Below are 19,798 nucleotides of genomic sequence, written 5' to 3'. Positions count from 1 at the left end.
GGTTGGTCGAAGCGAGCATTGATGGTGGTGACAAGAAGAGAAGACGAAGCGGGCGGGCGGAGAAGAAGTAGCTGGAACGCACGGACCTCTTGCAAACGAGAGCCGTCAGGCCATTCACTTCTACGAGCCGTCACAGGCGCTGAGCTAGTCTACATTCACATGGCATTCACGACTAGAGAGTTCCAAGTCTCGTGTTCATCTACCTGCTGACCAGACTCATCGCATTAATCGATACACTTGCTTCATATGATGCCATATCCATGAGATATCACGTGGCCGTTCTTACGAAGAAGAACATCAATGAAGTCTCCCAGGTTCGCGATGATGAGGACAAGAATGTTCGAATGGTCCCGCGTGGCGAACAGGGTACCGACGACGAGCACAGAGCAAAGCTATTTGACGGACTGCGTAGTATGAGCCGAAAGCAGAACAGGCAACAAGACGATATGGCTTAAAAGGATAAAATAGGTGAAAGACGAGGGTGAATGTGTGAGCTGAGGAGGTGAAGTCGGGCTGCTCGGTGAAGCCAAATCGACCTCATAATCGTCATCGTTTGATTGGCCACTCGCCAAAATAGCTTCAAGACTTCCTCCACAACGCCAACATCAAGCACTCCGACACACACCACGCCTCCCGTCACCACCACCCTCTACATCGCCTCACAATGTCGTCGCCGCGGGCATTGACAGCGCTGGCGCGCTCGCGGCCTACCTATTCCCTCCTCACCGCCGCCGGCCGCACCTCCTTTGCCCCGGCTTTCTCGACCAGCGCACGGAGGCAAAGAACAGCAGGCGGCGCCACCGAAGGCCCGCCTCCAGATGGATTCAGAATAGCACCGCCGAAGAGGTGGAATGAGAACAAGGAGAGCGTGTGGGACCAGGCGGGCAAGTACTTCCTGCTCACCGAGATGGCGAGGGGCATGTACGTTCTGCTGGAGCAGTTCTTCCGGCCACCGTAAGTAGACGCCAACGCGCCATTGGAAGTGCGAATGAGGCAGACGTTGACGCGAGGATCATAGATACACTATCTACTACCCATTCGAGAAGGGTCCCATCTCTCCCCGATTCCGTGGCGAGCACGCCCTTAGACGCTACCCAACCGGCGAGGAGCGCTGCATCGCCTGCAAGCTCTGCGAAGCCATCTGCCCTGCACAAGCCATCACAATCGAAGCCGAAGAGCGAGAAGATGGCAGCCGACGGACGACCCGCTACGACATTGACATGACCAAGTGCATTTACTGCGGCTACTGCCAAGAATCATGTCCAGTGGATGCCATTGTGGAGTCGCCCAACGCAGAGTATGCGACAGAGACAAGAGAAGAGTTACTCTACAACAAGGAGAAGTTGTTGTCGAATGGAGATAAGTGGGAGCCTGAATTGGCGGCGGTGGCAAGAGCGGACGCACCATACAGATAGCAAAAGCTGGGAGGTAGAGTGGAAGCCTGGTCTCGGAATCGAGACGCACGGAGCCGGCATAAAATGTTCCATAGCGAGGCAGCTTTTCTATGTTTGAAGTGCTACAAATACTGTACATACGACCCCAACCCGATGCATTTCAATCTACGTATGTCATGGCTCTGCAATATCTATCTAGTAGGCGGTCTGGGAGCATTGCTCCTGCCGTGGCGAGAGTAGCAAGCATCGCGCTTTCCCCGGTTGTAAGAACCGTGTAAGAGGCAGTCACGACCGAGACGGATTGTGTCAGACTTCCAAAAGACGCAGTCCAACAGCTAGGACCTCCAGCCTTAGCAAACATGGAGCCAAGCAACCTGACTGAACGGGACAACAGCCTCACATAGCGAACGAGAAGCGGAATGAAGCTCTTCGTCATCTGCAAGAATATCTCATGGACAAGCATGAACCTTCCATCTGCTCGACCAAATCAGCACTCGAGCACATGTCGAATTAGATGCCTGGATTGAACTCGTCTGCCGACATCGATTCGGCTCCTCACTTCATTGGTTTCGCAGCTTCCATCTATTTCGAGCGCCTTTGACCTCACCTCTCTCAGGAAGTTGGTGTCTGGAAGATGTCAAACGTCTCAGGCCGACACAGATGCAAGCTCCTTCCTTTCGATCCAGACCTGAAAACGAGGTTATGCGAGTCGATTGATGAATGACAGTCTCCCAGACCGGTTACTTCCATCGGTGAGTGGCCTCGGTGGCACAGGCGTCTATCTGCGGGATGGTATGGTGACACGGATGTTCGAGATCAGTGGCGATGGAATTGCCTTGTTCAAAGGTTGATTCTTCCGGTGCTGTGCGATACACGACTTGCCTCGTGTTCATTCTGCCTCTTGCCCATACCTTCTCAGAGTAGGCCGCCTCATCGACCCCTATCCAGTCGCTGCGAGAACCGCAACCACCGTATCGGCTTTTCGGGACACAGTCTTCCCAAAGTCCGCTTTCAAGAAGGAGGAGTCTTCACAGCCACCCCAGAATCGTCGCTACTGTCAGCCCACGCAAGCGAAGAGCACATGTCGTCGGCAAAGGCCATCCTCACATCAGCCCCTTGTTCTGCGAGCTTCCCATTGCAGTTAGAGCAGCCCCATATGCCCACGCGAGCTCGTGCCGACTAGCACCTGTCCGGCAACTCCTCCTGCTGTGGGCTGGACCGACGTGAATCCAAAGTTCTCACGAAACGGAGACGAATGCTACTGCTCTTGCTGTGTCCTTTGCAATAACAGGCCGATCGATATACATTCTGTGACGAACACAACATCACCAGTGCAACGAAGGTGTCTAGCTGCTGGAATACCCCTACAACCGCGGCTTCAAGAAGAGCCAACGGTGATCGGATTAGATTGCGTAGCGGCAGACTTTGCAGGGATGGGGGTTTGGCGTGGAAGCCAGTCCACATGGAGCTGCAGCAGCTTCAAACGACGAGAACCCGCATTGCTCCACGCGGATGGTTGGGAATAACTCCACCACTGACCTCTCTTCCTGCGCGATCCCCTTTCCTCTCTTCTCCTTGAAGTATTCTTCGATAACACAGCCAGTCTGGAAGTTTTTGTATTTCCCCACGACTCGCCAAGCAACATATCTTCTTCTGACTTTAGACAAGTCAAGCCTGTCCAACGGCTGCCAACGGTCATTCAACCTTCAACGATCCCTACCCAGAAGACGACTAGATCCTGCTAGAAGCAGCACGCAGAAAGACTATAACAGAGGGCACGTCGCGTCGAAGAAAAGACGAAAAGAAGAATCATCCAACATCGAATCCTCTGCTTTGAAATCGACATCCTTCCAGCGGAGTAAAGCGAATGCCAACAACTTCTCGAAGCGAACTACTTAACCGATCCCGCACTTAACGCAACGGTCAGCTGTCAGCTAATAATACTACCCTCTCCTCTTTGGTCTCGTGTACAAGAAGACCCAAGCTCTCCACCTTGTTCTTCCTGAACGTCGAACCGTTCCACTCCTCCACACCAACATCCGAACGTTCTTCTGGACCGAACTTCAAGCCATCGTCCACAACCACAACCATACCACACCACAACATAACCGTCAACATGGGTTTCGTCGACAAGCTCCGCGCAAGACTCGAAATCTACCGTCTCGAACAACGCTACACGAAACGAGAGAAGCGCACGACCTTCACCTCTGGCGCGCAATACATCGACGGCGAATACGTCTACAACCCCTCACCCTCAAGCACGAAGTCCGCGAGTAGCTTTGGCAGCACGAACAGCGAGAAGAGCCGAATCGGGAGGAAGAGACAGTCGAGGATTTTCTAGATCCGCTCGTGGATGACGGGGCTGTCGTGAAGGAAGGACAATGCCTGTGGGCTTGAGTCGAGGACCACAGGAATGACTCGAGAGGGATGTCTCATATCGATGAGAAGGTACCGCGAGCCACGCTGCGCTGGCGATGATGAGACATATGACACACGGCGTGGGATGAACATGCTGTCAATGAAAAGTGCTGGGCCACCACGGGCACAGCGACCGAGGTCGACAGGTTGGACGAGGGGCGTGTCGACGGGGAGGATATCATGATCGTTAAGGACTTGTTTCTCATTTGTGTCTGGATAGGGTAGGGGGCTAGGAGCTAGTAGGAGGACTGCAGGTGTTGTTCTTCGAGGAAAAGGGGAGAAGAATTTCAACAAAAATGTAACGGACCAACGAAACTTATGTGTACCCAAAAAAACCTTTATATCCAAAAACAATTCAAAACAGAATCTACCATATACAGATCCCATTATTCTTGCCTCGACCACACCGCACGGAGAAGAATCTAGAGCTTCTTCGGGTCATCAGTCGACGACCTTGTCAATAGTTTACAGCAACGACGCGAATCTAGACCACGTCTTCAAGACCTTTGTAGACTCCTTCATGGCAGAGCCTCGCCCCGTGGCAGGCCAAGTAGAGTGAGCACGGACTCGAAGATTTTGATCACAGCCACCAGATAGAGACTCAAAGGTGGCTTCAGAGACCCATACCATGGTCGTATAACAAAGATCTTGCGAAGCATATATTGGACTCTATTATGTACCCAACAGGGCCCAAAACTTATCACTACCTCATGTCCCTAACTCCTGCACAGGCATCCTCGCATCAGCCTCCACAAGCTCCCTCTCCACAGGCGCCTCGTTCACCGGGGCCTGATGCATGTATTGGTCGCGCTGATACTTCGGCAAAGCCGTGTATGGATCCGTAGCAGCCCCATTTTGCGGTGTCAGAGAGTGCATATCGATGGGTTTGTACCCCGAAGCGCCGTCGTATGGGGTATCGCTTTTCTGAATTTGTTTCTTGAGGTTCTTGAGTTTCGACCAGAGGAAGAAGATTGTCGCTAGGCTGGCGAGGAGGAGTATGCCGAGGGGGACGGCGATGCCGGCTGCTACTGCGGTTACGTCGTTGGAGTTTGAGGTTGCTGAAGATGAAGGTGATGGTCGGAGGGTGACGGTCGTCTGGGCTTCGGAGAGCTGGACTTGTGATGGGAGGAGTGTTCCGTTCTGCATGATAGATCCGTCTGTGCGATTCCAGATGACTCTTCCTAGAGTCATATTGAAAGGCGTTGTGCCAAACTTTCCACTGGCAGTGGGACAACTTTGCGTCTCGGTATTGAAGCCTCGATCGCAGCAGAAGGAGCCATCGGGTGTTTCGTAGGCGAGGAGGAGGGCGCAGTCTTGGTCTGTTCGGACTGTGGAACGATCGTGTTAGCGAAGAAAAATTTGTGATGTGAAGGTCAAGGGGGCTTCCTTACTGTCGTTGCACTCATATGGACAAGCCTCACTCCGCCATGACGAATCCGTACATGTCCCACGACCGATGCGATTCGCGTATGCGCCTTCAGCTTGCAAGCAATGCCCGTTGCTCAAGCAGAAATCGTTTACTCCACAGCAATGGCTTTCGTCCGCTGTCTGGTTGCATGGCGTGGCACCCTCCCAAACGGCTCCGTTGGGCGTGTAGCAGACCTTGGTACTGTTCGTCGCCATTGCAATTGTTGTGAAAAGACCAGGGGCCTGGTCGAAGCGAACGTGTCCTGGAAATCAAGTGGAGTGGCGATTCGATATTGAAGTCCTTGGTGAACTTTTGGCCCCCATGCGGCCATGCGGCTGAGCACATGTCGTCAAATTTAGCCCCGACGAGCAATTGCCCTATTCGGGAAATATGGACGTGGCTGCGGCTAGAATTTGTCAACGACAAAGGTATGCAGCCTATCATAGGCAGGAGGAAGGTATTTTGGCCTTGTAACTTGGTGATGAGGGATTGTTAGGGCCGTTTGCTCCAGTTGCTGATCGACAGTCGCACTGTATGGTAGCACTTGTGCACCATTTCGAGAATCGGGTTTGAAGGAAATGCCAGTGCATCGCACATTTGAACCGTTCGCGCGCCGAATGCGCCGAATGCGCCGAATGGTCTCTTCTGCAAATTTGCATGCTGCTTTTGCTAGCACAGTGAGTCATCAAATCTCTTGTTTGAATTAGTAGGATCATGGCGCTTGTGCGTTTTTTGGACACTTTAGCCTACGAATTAGCAGATTGGTAATCAAAGGCCCGCAAACGGCATCTTACGCTCTATCTTACCGTTGGCGAGACGACCTCAGCTTCAACGATTTTCGTGGTAACCCAAACGCATCTCTGTTGGCCCTGAGCCTGGATGCAAGATTCGAGAACTCAAGGCCGAAAACTCTAGGTGCTTGTCGGTTGGCACAAGATGCTAAGAAATCCTACGTCTGAATGAACACGATATGCATCGATAAGAGTAGCAGTGAGGAGTTGTCGAAGAGTCCGAGGAGTCTATTCGATTTGTATCGAGGGGCTGAAAGCTGGAGTCGGTGAAACTTGTCGACGAATTGTACAACAGGGAGCGAACACGGTCGAGGCGCTGCCGGGTGAGGCTTCTGGCCAACAATCTTCAGTCTGATCTGGTAAGTTTACTGTTGAAGGACGGAGTTTCAGCTAACGTTTCAGGAGTCAGTTGCTTCGCGAGACTAAACAGACCGCGTCAATGACTGACCTCATACAGATACGTGAGCGTACTCCCCAAGAGCTGCTAGCCCCTCAGACCATAATCTTCTTCGGCCAGCATCCAAATCACATCGGCTCTTGATCCAAATTGGCGGCACATATCCAACGCATCACTAGTATCGATCATCGTGATCTCGAAAGTAATAATTACCTGGATGAAGCAAGTACGGCAACGAAAATCAGCTGGGTGGCTGGCTGGCCGGACGAAGGAATTCGTCGCAGACGTGGCTCATGGACCCATCAGTCTCTTCGAGCTCTCCATCGTCGAACCGTCCATTCGACGGCAGAGAGTCCTCCTCGAAGCTGCCAACTTCGATGAGTCGCTTTTGACCTGGACGAGTGGAGGGCAGCTCAAGTGTCTCGGAAAAATGTCGCGGTTGTGGACGAATGGATATCCCTCACCCCTTCGACAGACTGCTTCGCGACTCCTCGAGACATGGCCAAAGGGTAGGGCCCCATAAGGGTCGCTAGCGGGTCTCGATCATCAATCACGCATTGCGGTCAATCTGCCCTGTACCGAGCTGGAGGCTTCTTTCGCGGCAACCTGAAGGAGATCCCTTTCCCGATGAATTGTGTCCATAATGACCATCGTATTGCGGTTGATGCGGCCGTCCTCGAAATCTGCTATATTGCGGCGAAGGGACGACAATGCGCCTTTACGGGAAAAGGCGAAAGCACAGGTTGGCGATAATCGGCATTGAGGGTGTAAATCTGCCAGTGCCAACGCAGATCACTGTAGAGAAAAGACACTCCAGATGATAAATTCGTAGTGAAAGATGTCTTTAGACCTCACTCTTAGTATTCCGTCGGTTGTTGATGTTGTTGAGACTACCGTCGTGAGGTGAGGTCGATGCCAAGACCAAGCTCGTCTCCCACGCGAGACGAGCTCCAACGTCGGATGCTGTTCTCAATTCACCTCCAACACCCTGACGACCACGACTTCATGCAATGCACCCGGACGCCGGCGCGCAGCGTGTGTGCAGCCCACAATGCCTTCAATCCTGCCCTCGCTCTCCGCGCCGCGTTCAGCACGACGTCGCAATGCCGTCAAGAAGAGGAGGAGAAGGGCAGCATGCAACATCGCCCTCTGGTGGCCAGGAAGACGCTGTCTATATATCTCAAACACAACACCGATGAAATGAGCCATGATACGCTCCTCCGAAGAGCTGTGCATGAAATGCGAAAGCATACCCAATACCACTTCAGCCGGGGAGACTACCTCACCAAAGACCACTGGCCTCGACATATGCGACTGGTCAAGGACGTAGCAGCTCGCTTGGCCACGAAAGACGGCAAAGCTGCTTTGCAGAATCTCAATGCCAAAGAGCAGCATGCCATACTCAAAGGCATAGATTACAGTCCCAAGGTTATCATGCCGAAGGATAGCGAGGTGGACGTTCGAATACCACCACCTTGGAGCATACCAACGAGCCGTAGAGCCTACATTAGACGCGGCCGATCGATGCTGGACATTGAGCTGTATCAATTTGCGAAATACATGGCTTTAACGCCCATGGAGCAAGCTGCGAGGCAAGCCGTAGCGGAGGAGATTGTAGCGTTTCTTAGAAAGCATCTCAGTGCAAGGACCGGCGTGGAGCTGTTTGGATCTGCAGTGACAAGGCTCGCGACACCTGTGTCGGACATCGATGTTCGCGTGTGGGATGAACTAGATCGCGTCCAGAACCCGCAAAGACTATCTGCACGCATGGGCAGCCTGAGACACCATCTATACAACAGCACGCAGTTCGGTCTGGTCTTTCTACGACTCGGTCGGTACCCCATCATCAACTGCCAGCATATGGACAGTGGCATACAAATCCAGATCGTGGCCGGAAGCGGTGCCGCTCCCCAACAAGAAGTCGTTGGCAAATATCTCGAGTCCATACCCACCCTCCGCGATCTCTACCCAACAATCCGCACCTTCTTCGAGATGCGCGGTTTCTCCGACGTCTACAGCGGCGGCATCGGCTCCTACGGCCAGATCGTCATGCTCGTCGCCGCCGTAAACCGCATCAATCCCCACCAAGGCGACAAGCAACCCACTCTGTCCGACCACCTGCTCAGATTCCTATACTTCTACAGCCAACTCGACACAACCAAATACGGCGTCGCCGCAGGCTCTCGCACTGTCTTCAAAAAACACGACCCCCACCCCAGCCTCCGCACATTCTCCTTCGCCGCCCGCCGTCGCGGCGACCTCGTCCGCTCAGGCCAATGGGCCATCTGCAGCCGACAGGAATTCGAGCCCTCCCTCCTCTGCATCCAGGACCCCGCGACGCCCCACAACGACCTCGGACGGAGATCCAGCGCCGCGAGGCACATCCTGCTCACGATTCAGAATGCTCGGTACCGCTTGAAGAAACTTCTGGAGGATCCGGAGAGGTTTCGGAGGGATGAGTCGGTGTTGGAGGTGCTTGTGGGAAGGTGTCATGAGGTTTATGCGAGTCGGCGGAGGCAGATGGAGGAGTTTGGGGAGAAGGTTACGAGGGAGAGGGAGGAGAGTGAGAGGGAAACGGTGGAGAGGGAGAGGGAAAGGGCGGAGAGGCAGAGTGTGAAGGCGGCTGAGTTGAAGATGAAGCGGGAGGAGTCGGAGAGTGCTGAGGCTAACCAAGAGAGACTCCATGAGCAGATGGGGGATGCTGAAGAGGGGACTGTACCTGAGCAGACTAGGACTACTGCAGGAGAAGCGGAGCCTGCGTCTGAAGGGGAACACCGGCAACGACGCGTATCGTCGGCCGATGCACTGTAGTCGAATGTATGATATCAAGATGAAACGTAGAAAGAACGGAATTTTCAATCGCTTTGAATAGGTGCGCTATCAAGGTATGTACCTGAGGGAGTGGGTACTGCCTACAAGGTAAACCCTCATGCAGAACCATCCGCGAAAACGCAGAAGAACAGCAACAGCAGCAACAAAGCCGCCGCCCAGCCCAGTGTTCCACCGAAAATGCGTAGCGAGTCTCATCATCAATCAATCATACTCCACCACCCTCCTCCCCCTGACGACGCCCTCGCAATGCCCCTCCCACCACCTGCAAACAACACCGACGCAAATGCAAACATACGCCACCAGCGCCACCGCGCCCAGAAACAACACCAGCACGCCTAGAACGACCTCGGAGGAGGAACTCTACAACCGCGCGTCCGGGACCGCGCCGTCGACGAGGGCGACGGCGCCTGCGTTGCCAGCGTCCGTGGAGCCGTTGAGCAGGGCGATGCAGGAGATGACGTCGGAAGGCTCGAGGAGGTGCCAGGTCGCGAGGGTTTGCTTTGTCTTGGCGCCGACGGTGACGGCGAAGCGGTGCTCTTCGGGGAGTTTGGATTTGCGGAGGGTGCGGAACATGTCTGTTAAGAATGTGTTAGTATGGATCGTTCTTTCCCGGATGAGATGAATGAGCTCACCTTCATCAGTGAAGTCGTCGCCCAGGCAGAGCACAAAGTCTGGGGCTTCGTCCGGTCCCTCGCCGTACTCGTTGACAAGCCGCTTCGCGATCTCGCCCTTGTTGACGAAACGAGGTCGAACTTCCAGATTCGCCTTGCCGGTCATGACTTCCACATCCCACTTCTTCGCGACGGTGGCCTCGAGATGCTTCTGGCACTCGCGGGCCATGAAAGCGCCGTAGTCTGGATCCGCTCTACGATAGTGCCACGTGAGCGCAATCTTCTTGCGCTCGATGAAGCTGCCTTGCGTTCGCTCAGAGTAGTGTTGAAAGACATCCATGACTTCGCTCTGCCATGACATGTCCAGGGTTTCGGTGAGGTTCTCCCAATTGCCCGAGTTGGGCATGCGCATGAATGATCCGTGCTCAGCCGACAAACCAAGCTCAGAGATGTGTCCCATCCACTCCTCGAGGAAGGCCTGGTCACGACCTGAGATGATCCAGACTTGATTCTTGGGATCCGATGCAAGTGTCTTGAGCGTCCGAGTGACTCTATCAGACGGAATCGCCGACTGTGGGTCCTTGACAATCGGAGTTAGCGTGCCATCATAATCAAACATGAACAAGCGGCGGCTTGAACGGCGGTATTGCGACAGCAGCTGGGATCGGTCTAAGGCAGGCGTGGCAATGGACTGGTCGTAGGATGCTAGGTTGGTTAGTAGGCGCTTGATGTAGTTGTCTGTCCAAGCTTGTACAGTGTTAGTGGTGACATGCTTGTACAGCAGCTCGTGCGTGTGCTTCTTCTCGTAGTCGGTCATGGTGAGGGCGGTGTTGATCTCTTCGGCGGTGCCACCCAGGTCCCAGGGATTGATGTGGATGGCGTTTCCAAGGCTTCCAGCAGTTCCACTGAACTCAGAGATGATCAATGGGCCGTGGTTGTCGCGTTGGCAGATGACGTATTCCAGAGCAGTCGTGTTCATGCCGTCTCGAACACTGGTGATGAGGCCAAGATCTGCGATGCGAAGGAGGGCAAAGTATTCCTCCTGTGACAAGTATTGTGGGTAGTGCTGGACTGGCGTGAAGCTCAACGAGCCAAATGAGCCGTTGATTCTGGCCACGAGCTCCGAGATCTTGTTCGCAGTCTTATCGCCCTTGTCATCACGCTCCTCGATGCTGGTAGGACTGGTGACTTGGATGAGAACGACTTCGTCATGCCACTCGGGATGGCGCTCAAGGAAGATCTCGAAGGCCTGCAGCTTTTGGGCAACACCACGAACAGTGTCCAAACGGTCGCGGCCGACGATGATCTTCTTGCCTGCGTAAAGCTCTCTCAAAGCCTTCATCTTCTCCTCCACACCAGGTGATTCGAAGGCAGACTTGATCGTGTGCTCAGCGTTGATGCCAATGGGGAAGACATCGACTGGAACATGCGCTCCATATGCATCGACACCAGCAGAAGATGAGTCGAAGCCGAGAATGCGCGTGCAGCAAGATGAAAAGTGGCGGGCGTAGCTGTACGCTTGGAAGCCGATCATGTTTGCGCCGAGGACACCTTCGAGAACCTCCTTGCGGCGTGTCAAGCAGCGGTAGTACTCGCTGCTAGGGAATGGCACGTGCAGGAAGAAGCCCACGTAGATGCTGGGGATACGGTTGCGGAGTAGGCTGGGTAGGAGAAGGAGTTGATAGTCGTGGATGAGGACCACGTCTCCAGGCTTGTAGATGTTGATGATGGCGTCTGCAAAAGCCTGGTTCATGCAGTAATAGTCAGCCCACGCCTTGCGAAGATCACGGCCGTCCGAAGGCTTGTTTTGCTTGTAGTGGAAGAGGGTGAAGAGTTCGTGCTCGCCGTAGCGTCTCCAACGCTGCTGATTGCGAAACGTTGCCACTTCGTCTTTGTCGATGTCGTCCCACAGCCAGACTGGCAAGACGTTGCCGCCTTGCTGGGACTCGAGTGCTTTCTCGAGCTTGATCCGATCGGCCAACGGCACATGCAGCTCTGAAAGCTCTTGGGGTGACACGGGCTTCTCACCCCGGTGGACTGGGATAGGAGCTGCAGCTTTGTTGACCGGTACTGAGTCCATCGATGTGACGCCATTGGAATTAGCAGAAGGGTCTTTGCGACGAAGAACGCGGTCTATCTCGCCCGTCCAGCCCACGAGGGTGTGCTTCCAGGGTGAATCAGGAGAGGAAAGGTGCTGAAACGAATCGAAAAGCGCTGAAGTGCCTCTACGAGAGGAGAGCTCCTGTTGCTGTGTCAGTAGGGAGCTTGATCAGTCGTAGCATGTGAGACGCACCCATTCTCCAATGCTGGTGTAGCCAATCTTGTAAGGGACGCAAAATGCAGCGCTGATGACGTTGCCGCTCAAGCTGAGGCCAGGATGGGCGGTGCGAGGGTCGACATCTGCGACGTCTTGCTTGGGAGCCTGTCCGGTCAGACTCAATCGACGAAGCAACTCCTCGCCATCGCGAGCTCCCGCAGCAGCTTCTGAAGGAGAGCTCCGCCGGCGGTCTGTACTGCCATCAGCACCGACGGCCTCCAGGAGGTGAGGAGGCGGATTGGTGGTGATGCCGTAGGTGCGGGCACTGGGCGGGACGTAGGCCTCGTTGTCTTCGTGGCTCACAGTCGGGGTGACCGGGATGCTGGTATTGGCCTCGCTGAGAGCAGGGTGGCCAGTGTCCTGCCGCTGGGCAGCAGGCCGGTCACCGGCGGACATCTGCCGGCCTCGTAGCGCAATGGCACGCTCGATCGCCTCCCACTGCATAGTAGCGTCAGTGCGTGATGTGGTCGGTTGGGGCGGGGATACGAGTTGTTGCACGGCGACATGCACAGCGGGGTGGTGGAAGATTTCTGAACAGGCGGCGGGGGACGGTGTGGCGGCAATGCTGCCTAGAGTTGCAAACGACTCACCTGCTTCACTGTCTTCACTGCTGCGGCGGCGGTGCACTTTCACTGCGGCGTTTGTCAACGGCCAAATCCGGAAAGCTAGACGGCGGAGTTGGGAGGGTGGAAGGTTAGGTTGCACAGGCGCGGGCGGCGGAAGACGGCGAGGGGACGTGTAGGCGCTGGAGGGAACAGTGAACGAGGGTGCAGGCGAAAAGCACCAGAATCGCAGGGCTCATAGGTTTAAAACGGGGCGTGCTGGCTCGACGACAGAGTGACGAAGAACTCGACTCTATCCTGGTCCAAATCCCACAAGGCCGTTGCGAGAGGCGGCGGGATGGGCCGCAGTTGACCCGCGACGCACTTTCATCGACCCCCTTCTCTCCTCCACCACGGCACTATTCTATATCATCACTGACCAAGCAATCTACATCTGAGCTGATCATCTCGTCAATCTCTACCTACCACCACGTACAGGCAATTGGTCGGACACCTTATCATCTGTCCCTGTCGCCAGCCCTCGCTCCATGGCGCTCTCCACTATCTGACCACCCTAGAACTACCATCACACTCCAGAACCTTCCTCCACGTCGGTGCCGCAGCAAGACACTCCGCTGTTCCAGACCAAGACAGCCATCTGTTGTGTCTGTTGAATCCTCAGGCTGCCCGTCTCAACATCTGTTCAGCATTCAGTCCGGCGAATCACTCGCACGGCATTTTCTCGCGACGCTCTTCACCCCAAATTCAATCTCAGACACATCGAAACAGTGTAGGTGACTCCTTGAAACGCTTCTTGACGACGACCAGGCCTGTATCGATTCGTGTTTGTCACGGCGTGGCCTGTTTCAGCGTTGATCTGGTAGACAATGGCAGGAGATTGAATGAAGCATTGTTTGTAGACGCAATGCGGTCTTTGTAATGCTCTGTTCTCTGAATGCAAACATCCATCGATTCTCCGGCTGCATGACTAGTTCGGGTGGTGTTGTTGTTGACTACTGGACCCACGTTTGACGCAGCAGCAACAGCGCAAAACCCCGCCGCTCTTTCCCCTCCAGCGCACAACCCATCCTTGGCCAATTTTGAGCTCGACGTCCAAACTTTCCAACCTCACCTCACCTTTACCACCAGATACCCGCTCCCCTCGATCTCCAGTCCGTCTTCAGCCATGGCAGAAGAGGCTGCCGTCGGTACGTGCCTCACCGACCACAGATACCCCTCGACCGCTACTTCAATGGCTGACCTCTCCTCCCGCAGACTATTCCCTGGCCAACCCAGACACGTGAGCTCCTACCGCATGGGACGCAGCAGAAGAGTCGCCACTGACAAGGAACAGCCTCACCAAGTACAAGACCGCTGCTCAGATCTCGCAGAAGGTCCTCGAGACTGTTTCGGGTAAGCACCGCGGCGAAACTTCAGCCGACTCTCGAGTTAACAGCTACGGACAGGATGGTGCACCGAGGGTACCAAGATCGTTGAGATCTGCCAGCGCGGCGACAAGCTCCTCGACGATGAGATTGCCAAAGTCTACAAGGGCAAGAAGATCCTCAAGGGCATCTCCCACCCATGCACCGTCTCGCCGAGCTCCTACGTCACTCCCTACACCCCTCTGACTTCCGATGCTGAAGAGGCCGAGGTTGCGCTCAAGGCTGGGGAGGCAGCGAAGATTCAGCTCGGTGCACAGATTGATGGCTTCGGTTCCATTGTGTGCGACACGGTCCTCGTGCGCCCCAAGGGTGACAGCGAGAAGTCATTGTCTGGACGTCCAGCCGAACTCTTACTTGCAACCCACTACGCCAACGAGCTGCTCCTCCGCGTGATGATGCCTCCAGGTCTTTTGGCGCAGGGTACAGATGAAGAGAAGAAGAAGGCACAAGCGGTCAAGCCGTACAGCCAGTCGAAGATCACACAGCTTCTGGAGAAGGTGGTCAAGAGCTACGATTGCAACTTGGTCGAGAACACCACATGCTGGCTGTTTGACAGAAACGAGATTGAGAGCAAGAAGAAGATCATCCTGGCACCAGGCGAGGGTGTCAAAGGTGAAGGACTGCCAGAGGTTGGTGAAGTCTGGGGCGTTGAGGTGGGAGTGAGCATTGGGTCAGGCAAGGTCAAGACTCTCCCACAGAGACCGACCCTCCACCGCAGGACCACCACGACCTACGGCCTGAAGCGCCCAAGTTCGCGAGCTACGCTCTCTGAGATTCAGAAGAAGTTCGGCACCTTCCCCTTCAGTCTGCGACAACTTGATGATGAGCGCGCTGGCAAGGTCGGTGTTGTCGAGTGTGTTCGTGGTGGCGTTGTGCGACAGTATGAGGTGATTGGTTCTACTGATGGAGAGCCAGTTAGCCGCCTGTTCACCACTGTCGGTAAGTTATGAATCTGCGATCCCGTCCAATCCAGAGCACTGCTAATCATTTACAGCTGTCACCAAGAACGGCCTCCAGCGACTGGCCGCCCCACCTCAGCCGAATGTCTCACAGTGGAAATCTGACAAGAAGATCACCGACGAGGAGGTCCTCAAAATCTTGGAGCAGCCGCTCTCAAAGGCTAGCAGCAAGCCCAAGAACAAGAAGAAGAAGAAGAAGCCAGCGAAGAAGGCCGCGCCCAAGGAGGAAGAGGAAGAAGATGACGACGATGACGACGAGGACAGCGACGATGAGTGAGCCATGTCGTCCAGCACGTCTCTGATCCAGTGTCACCAAAATCACCAAGACATGCATTCGCCCCAACGCCGGGAGACTTGATCATGAAGAGGCTCGTTTAGGGTGGCAATCAGCCGACCAGCCTCTCAGGGGATGGGCGAAGACGAGACGAAAGGGGAGGCCGTGGCAGCCTACGAAAACCTTTCGAAAGGTGATCACACGTAGCTAAGACAAGAAATAACAATGACGATTCAAACCCACGCCGTCTTTCTCTCCGTGTTGCAGTGATTCATTACGCACGCATGTGTTGGTGGGAAGGTTAGGCTAGTGAGTAAAACTCGTGGCTTGCAGGCGGCAGGTATCTTGGGAGATGTAGTATATTCGGTGGCGATGAGAGGTTGACACTCTTATAATCGAGACTGCAAAATATACGAGAAAAGAAACAGACAGGTGCTATTGCCGGTTCCCGAGTGTGCAGCGGTGGCTCGTGGGAGGACGTCCGGATCTGCCGTCAGGACTTTTGGCTTGTGGGCAAACGCAGCTTGAGGTCTCTCCTTTCGCAACCACTCACCTCGAATTCACACGCCAGCAAACGCGTATATCGCGTCAGTCTTTGCACTCCGCCGCCACAAGGCACAGCATAGCCCTGGGTAGATGACTTTGTGAATGTAGCAGCGAGATCTGGACTGCGCTAACTCAAGTACACAGCGGCGTGCGAACATGCCTGCACCCATCCCCGACATCCGCAACAGGCGAGGACTCGACGAGCGGAGAAGCAGTTCGCGCGGGCCGATGGAGGCAAGTCAGAGGAGTCAGAGCAAGGGCGTGGGGAAGGAAAGGGCAGGGCAGAAAAACACGTTGGACGGCTGGGTGGAGCCTTCACTTGCTGCGCCCAAGCCGAGTTATCAAGACCACGGCGCAGGGCCGTATGGCGTCCTGGAACACATGCAACCACTTGGTGAGGCACCGAGTGCGAAAGTCAAGGCAAGAGTGAAGGGAGAAGGGCCTCGAAAATCAGTGCTGGGGCGAAGCTCTGCCGCTGTCGGCCTCGACGCTCAGGAGACTCCAGAAAGCACACCAGCGCCTGCACCTGCCACACCGCAGCCCATGGACGCTCCAACACAGCAGCCCATTGTCATCGACGATGATAAGGATGGCGACTATGCGCCCAACGTGAACGGCAAGAAGAAAGAGCGCAGCACGCGTGCCCGTGCGGTCAAACGGAAGAGCGAGTCTGCATCATCCGCGACGCCGGCTGCACCATCCGTCAAGCAAGAGGCCAGCACCACGATCATGAATCACAAGTTCGAGTACGACGATGAAAAGCTGCTGCGCGTGGTGGAGGCGGCCAAGTCCCGGGCCTACGAGGTGGGAAAGCCAGACCTCGCGGCTGCCGTCCACGCAGTCTACGAGCTGAGTCTGAGAGATATTGGTCTGAGACTCCTCCTCGAAGCTATCCTCACACAAAAGGCCACTCCCGAGCAGAACGCATCATTTCAGGACTATGTTCGCGCCGCCAAAAAGAAGCTCAAAGACGAGAAGAAATCCAAGGGCTCCAAGACTCCAGTTCGGCAGCAGCCGGCTGCAAACACCAACGGCTCGCTGCACAATACCAAGACTGCTCCTTCACCCACTATAAACCTCACCTTGCCCCCACAACCTCACACCGGCAGCGAAACTACTTCTGCCATTCCTTCCACCGAGCACCCAGAACCTGCAAAACCACGAATTTCGCTCAAAGTCAAGTCACCGAACAAAGACCGTCATCGACGTCGCACAGGAAACGGAAACATGTCTGTCTCACCACGCAAGCGTGCCGGCAGTGCTGCCAGCGACTCATCACTCACATCTCTCACCTCCAATGACGAGATGGACCTCGACGAGCCCGAGGAGCCCAACAGTCTCCTCGAGGGACCACCCAGCCGAGCCAACGGCATCAAAGGCAAGGGCCACGCCACAGACCGCACCTCCCTCGCTGTTCCTGGTGCCGCCACGAAACGAACTTCAGCAGAAGCTGAGCTTGAAGAAGAGCGTGACCGTGCATTCGCTGCCAAGAAGCAGAAACTGAACGAGTCGGTCGCTCGCGACTTCGAGTACCAGGAGAGCAATGTGCGACCGTCGAGGCCACCTCCACGATCTCGTGCGGCTCGTGTCAGAGACGATGCACTCGGCCCGCCATCGCTCAGATTGGATCCCACGAGCAGCCGCACCGCCAGCGTGAGAGGCAGCAGAGCCGCATCAATGGATGTCGAGTCATCGCTCTCCTCAATGTCGCCCGTGTCGAGAAAAAGCACGCCCGAGGCGTTGAAAGCACTGAAGCCAGCTGGCAAGAGGGCCAAGACAAAGACCTCGTAAGTATTCTCTCCCTCCCTTCTCACATCACACCAAGATGTGTCGGTCTCATCAAAGTCTGCTGCACTACTGAGATGATACGCCGCGTGTTTGGCGTCGGAATGTGCCCATCTTGGTGCCGTTCTGTACCCAGTGCGGGGCTGCAAAAAGCGACTGGCCACCACGCGTACCACATGAAAGCACAAAGCATAGGCTAACAGTACCGCTCATCAACAGACCTGAAAAGAAGCAACTCGCTGGCCTTGCAGGCGTGTCAGGCGCCGGTGGCGCTGGAAGAGACAGCCCAATCGGGGATGATGACAACGACGTGGTAAGACAACGCGCAGGCTGCGCTAAATCTCGTCTTCCGTTCCCACACAACTTTCTCCCTGCACAAACCAAAACCCCATCCATGCATCTCCCCCAACGTCGCGTTTCAACACCTCCTTTCGTCCCTGTCTTTCCCGCCAAAGATAAACATGATCTAATAGACTTTCCACAGCTGTCGGAGAACAACGACTTCTGCTCGGCTTGCCACAGCAGCGGCTACTTGCTCTGTTGCGATGGATGCGATCGTTCATTCCACTTCACCTGCCTGGACCCTCCAATCAGCGAAGACTCGCAAGAACTCGACGAGCCATGGTATTGCTACATTTGCGTGGCCAAGCGGCCAGTGACCACACAGTCACCCGAGAAGGCTCAGCGCGGAATCTTCGCACAACTCATCAGCGGCCTCAAGAAGCAGAATCCTGCCAACTTCTCGCTGCCAGATGACATTCGAGACTACTTCGAAGGTGTCGCCACCGATAGGAACGGAGGATTCGTCGAGGCCTTGAATGTCGCGAAGCCGACGAGGTACGAGTGTCACCACGTGTCTGCCTGAAGCAGCTGACTGACGAAATCTACAGGAACCGACCTGGCTACACTGAGGAACGACCGGACTGGAAGAGATTGCGCGACAACAAGGGCAATCTCCTACTATGCTACGCGTGTGGCAAAACCTCAGAAGGCAAGCGGGAAATCATTACCTGCGACCACTGCGCACAGAACTGGCACCTCGACTGTCTCGATCCACCGCTCGCCAACCCACCGGCTCTGAATGCACAAAACAGGAGGGCGCACGACTGGATGTGCCCGTTGCATGCCGACCAGGAACTGCGAAAGGTGGACATGTCGCTGCTCAATCGACGCAACCGACGCACCATCCATCTACGCAAGCCTAAGAACCCGAAGGTCCAGGAGACGTCACTCACGCGTGGTCATCGCAATAATGGAATCATCGAGGTTCTTGACGATGAGAGTGACGCGTCGGATTCTGAATTCTACGACCACGACGATGGCGGTACCGTCTACAAGCTGCCAGCGCACGGCATCAAACTCGACTTCATCGACAAGGTCAAGAGGTCCGTATACATCATGTCTTCATTTCCAATGCATCTGCTAACATACTATCCTCACAGCACCCGAGTCCAGCAACTGCGAGATCAGCGGGCTTACAAACGAGCTCGTATCGACGCAGAGACGCCGATCCCAACAGCGCTGGAGCAAGCCAACTTCGCCAAGCGACCATTCAACGAACAACAGCTCGCCCTCAATCTCGCCCAGTTCGCAAGCGATAACAAGGACCTCGACCTTGGCGGAGACCAGGTGCAGAACTTGGTGGGCACCTTGATCGTAAGTTTCTTTTCCCACCCACACCCACACACACTACCCCTTACTTCTTAGCCGGCTTGGTGCATGACGTCAGCTTTTTCGATACTAATTCGATCCGATCTTCCAGGCCGAAGCCCCCAGCGCAGTCGTCGACGAGATGATGGCCGCCGAAGACGCCGAAAAGGCCAAGTCGGCGTCGTCGCTCGTGCCGCCTTCTCCTCCGTCTTCTGAGCAGACGGATCAGCTTTCCGCGGAACAGCGGAAGGAGCTGCAGATGCTGCAGGAACTTATTCGGAGGAAGTTGGAGAATAGCAAGACTTGACGAGAGAGTGAGAAAGGGAAGATTGAAGATAGGCATGCTTTGATCGGCGTGTTCTTATGATGGGAGACCGACTTGTCCCGAGGGATGCGATGAGGTGCGGACTGTATTACGTCCGAGTCCAA

General features: G+C 55.1%; 6 protein-coding genes across 6 annotated transcripts; 4 read left to right on the top strand and 2 right to left on the bottom strand.

Moving 5' to 3' along the window:
• Window positions 1-664: 664 nt before the first annotated feature.
• Window positions 665-1,415, top strand: M409DRAFT_35114 (uncharacterized protein; the record flags this gene model as incomplete). Its single annotated transcript, XM_033810347.1, has 2 exons — window positions 665-954; window positions 1,019-1,415. The coding sequence occupies 2 exons, from the start codon at window positions 665-667 to the stop codon at window positions 1,413-1,415; spliced, it is 687 nt and encodes a 228-aa protein (XP_033674450.1).
• Window positions 1,416-4,520: 3,105 nt separating this feature from the next.
• Window positions 4,521-5,435, bottom strand: M409DRAFT_48521 (uncharacterized protein; the record flags this gene model as incomplete). The annotated part of the gene is made up of 2 exons (XM_033810961.1): window positions 4,521-5,140; window positions 5,204-5,435. The coding sequence occupies 2 exons, from the start codon at window positions 5,433-5,435 to the stop codon at window positions 4,521-4,523; spliced, it is 852 nt and encodes a 283-aa protein (XP_033674449.1).
• Window positions 5,436-7,608: 2,173 nt separating this feature from the next.
• On the top strand, window positions 7,609-9,219 carry M409DRAFT_15839 (uncharacterized protein; the record flags this gene model as incomplete). The annotated part of the gene is made up of 1 exon (XM_033803366.1): window positions 7,609-9,219. The coding sequence occupies one exon, from the start codon at window positions 7,609-7,611 to the stop codon at window positions 9,217-9,219; it is 1,611 nt and encodes a 536-aa protein (XP_033674448.1).
• Window positions 9,220-9,600: 381 nt separating this feature from the next.
• M409DRAFT_15838 (glycosyltransferase family 20 protein) lies at window positions 9,601-12,612 on the bottom strand (the record flags this gene model as incomplete). Its single annotated transcript, XM_033803365.1, has 3 exons — window positions 9,601-9,815; window positions 9,873-12,093; window positions 12,145-12,612. 3 exons carry the CDS (start codon window positions 12,610-12,612, stop codon window positions 9,601-9,603), a joined length of 2,904 nt encoding a protein of 967 aa, XP_033674447.1.
• A 1,284-nt stretch (window positions 12,613-13,896) lies between these two features.
• On the top strand, window positions 13,897-15,391 carry M409DRAFT_61921 (uncharacterized protein; the record flags this gene model as incomplete). Its single annotated transcript, XM_033814941.1, has 5 exons — window positions 13,897-13,918; window positions 13,986-14,010; window positions 14,065-14,123; window positions 14,177-15,094; window positions 15,150-15,391. The coding sequence occupies 5 exons, from the start codon at window positions 13,897-13,899 to the stop codon at window positions 15,389-15,391; spliced, it is 1,266 nt and encodes a 421-aa protein (XP_033674446.1).
• Window positions 15,392-16,090: 699 nt separating this feature from the next.
• On the top strand, window positions 16,091-19,676 carry M409DRAFT_61920 (uncharacterized protein; the record flags this gene model as incomplete). Its single annotated transcript, XM_033814940.1, has 6 exons — window positions 16,091-17,649; window positions 17,939-18,032; window positions 18,204-18,556; window positions 18,610-19,104; window positions 19,162-19,375; window positions 19,482-19,676. The coding sequence occupies 6 exons, from the start codon at window positions 16,091-16,093 to the stop codon at window positions 19,674-19,676; spliced, it is 2,910 nt and encodes a 969-aa protein (XP_033674445.1).
• Between the last annotated feature and the right edge of the window lie 122 nt (window positions 19,677-19,798).

This window comes from Zasmidium cellare, assembly GCF_010093935.1.
Source record: "Zasmidium cellare ATCC 36951 unplaced genomic scaffold M409scaffold_1, whole genome shotgun sequence".
NCBI classification, from domain to species: domain Eukaryota; kingdom Fungi; phylum Ascomycota; class Dothideomycetes; order Mycosphaerellales; family Mycosphaerellaceae; genus Zasmidium; species Zasmidium cellare.
This window is presented reverse-complemented; position numbering and strand designations above follow the sequence as displayed.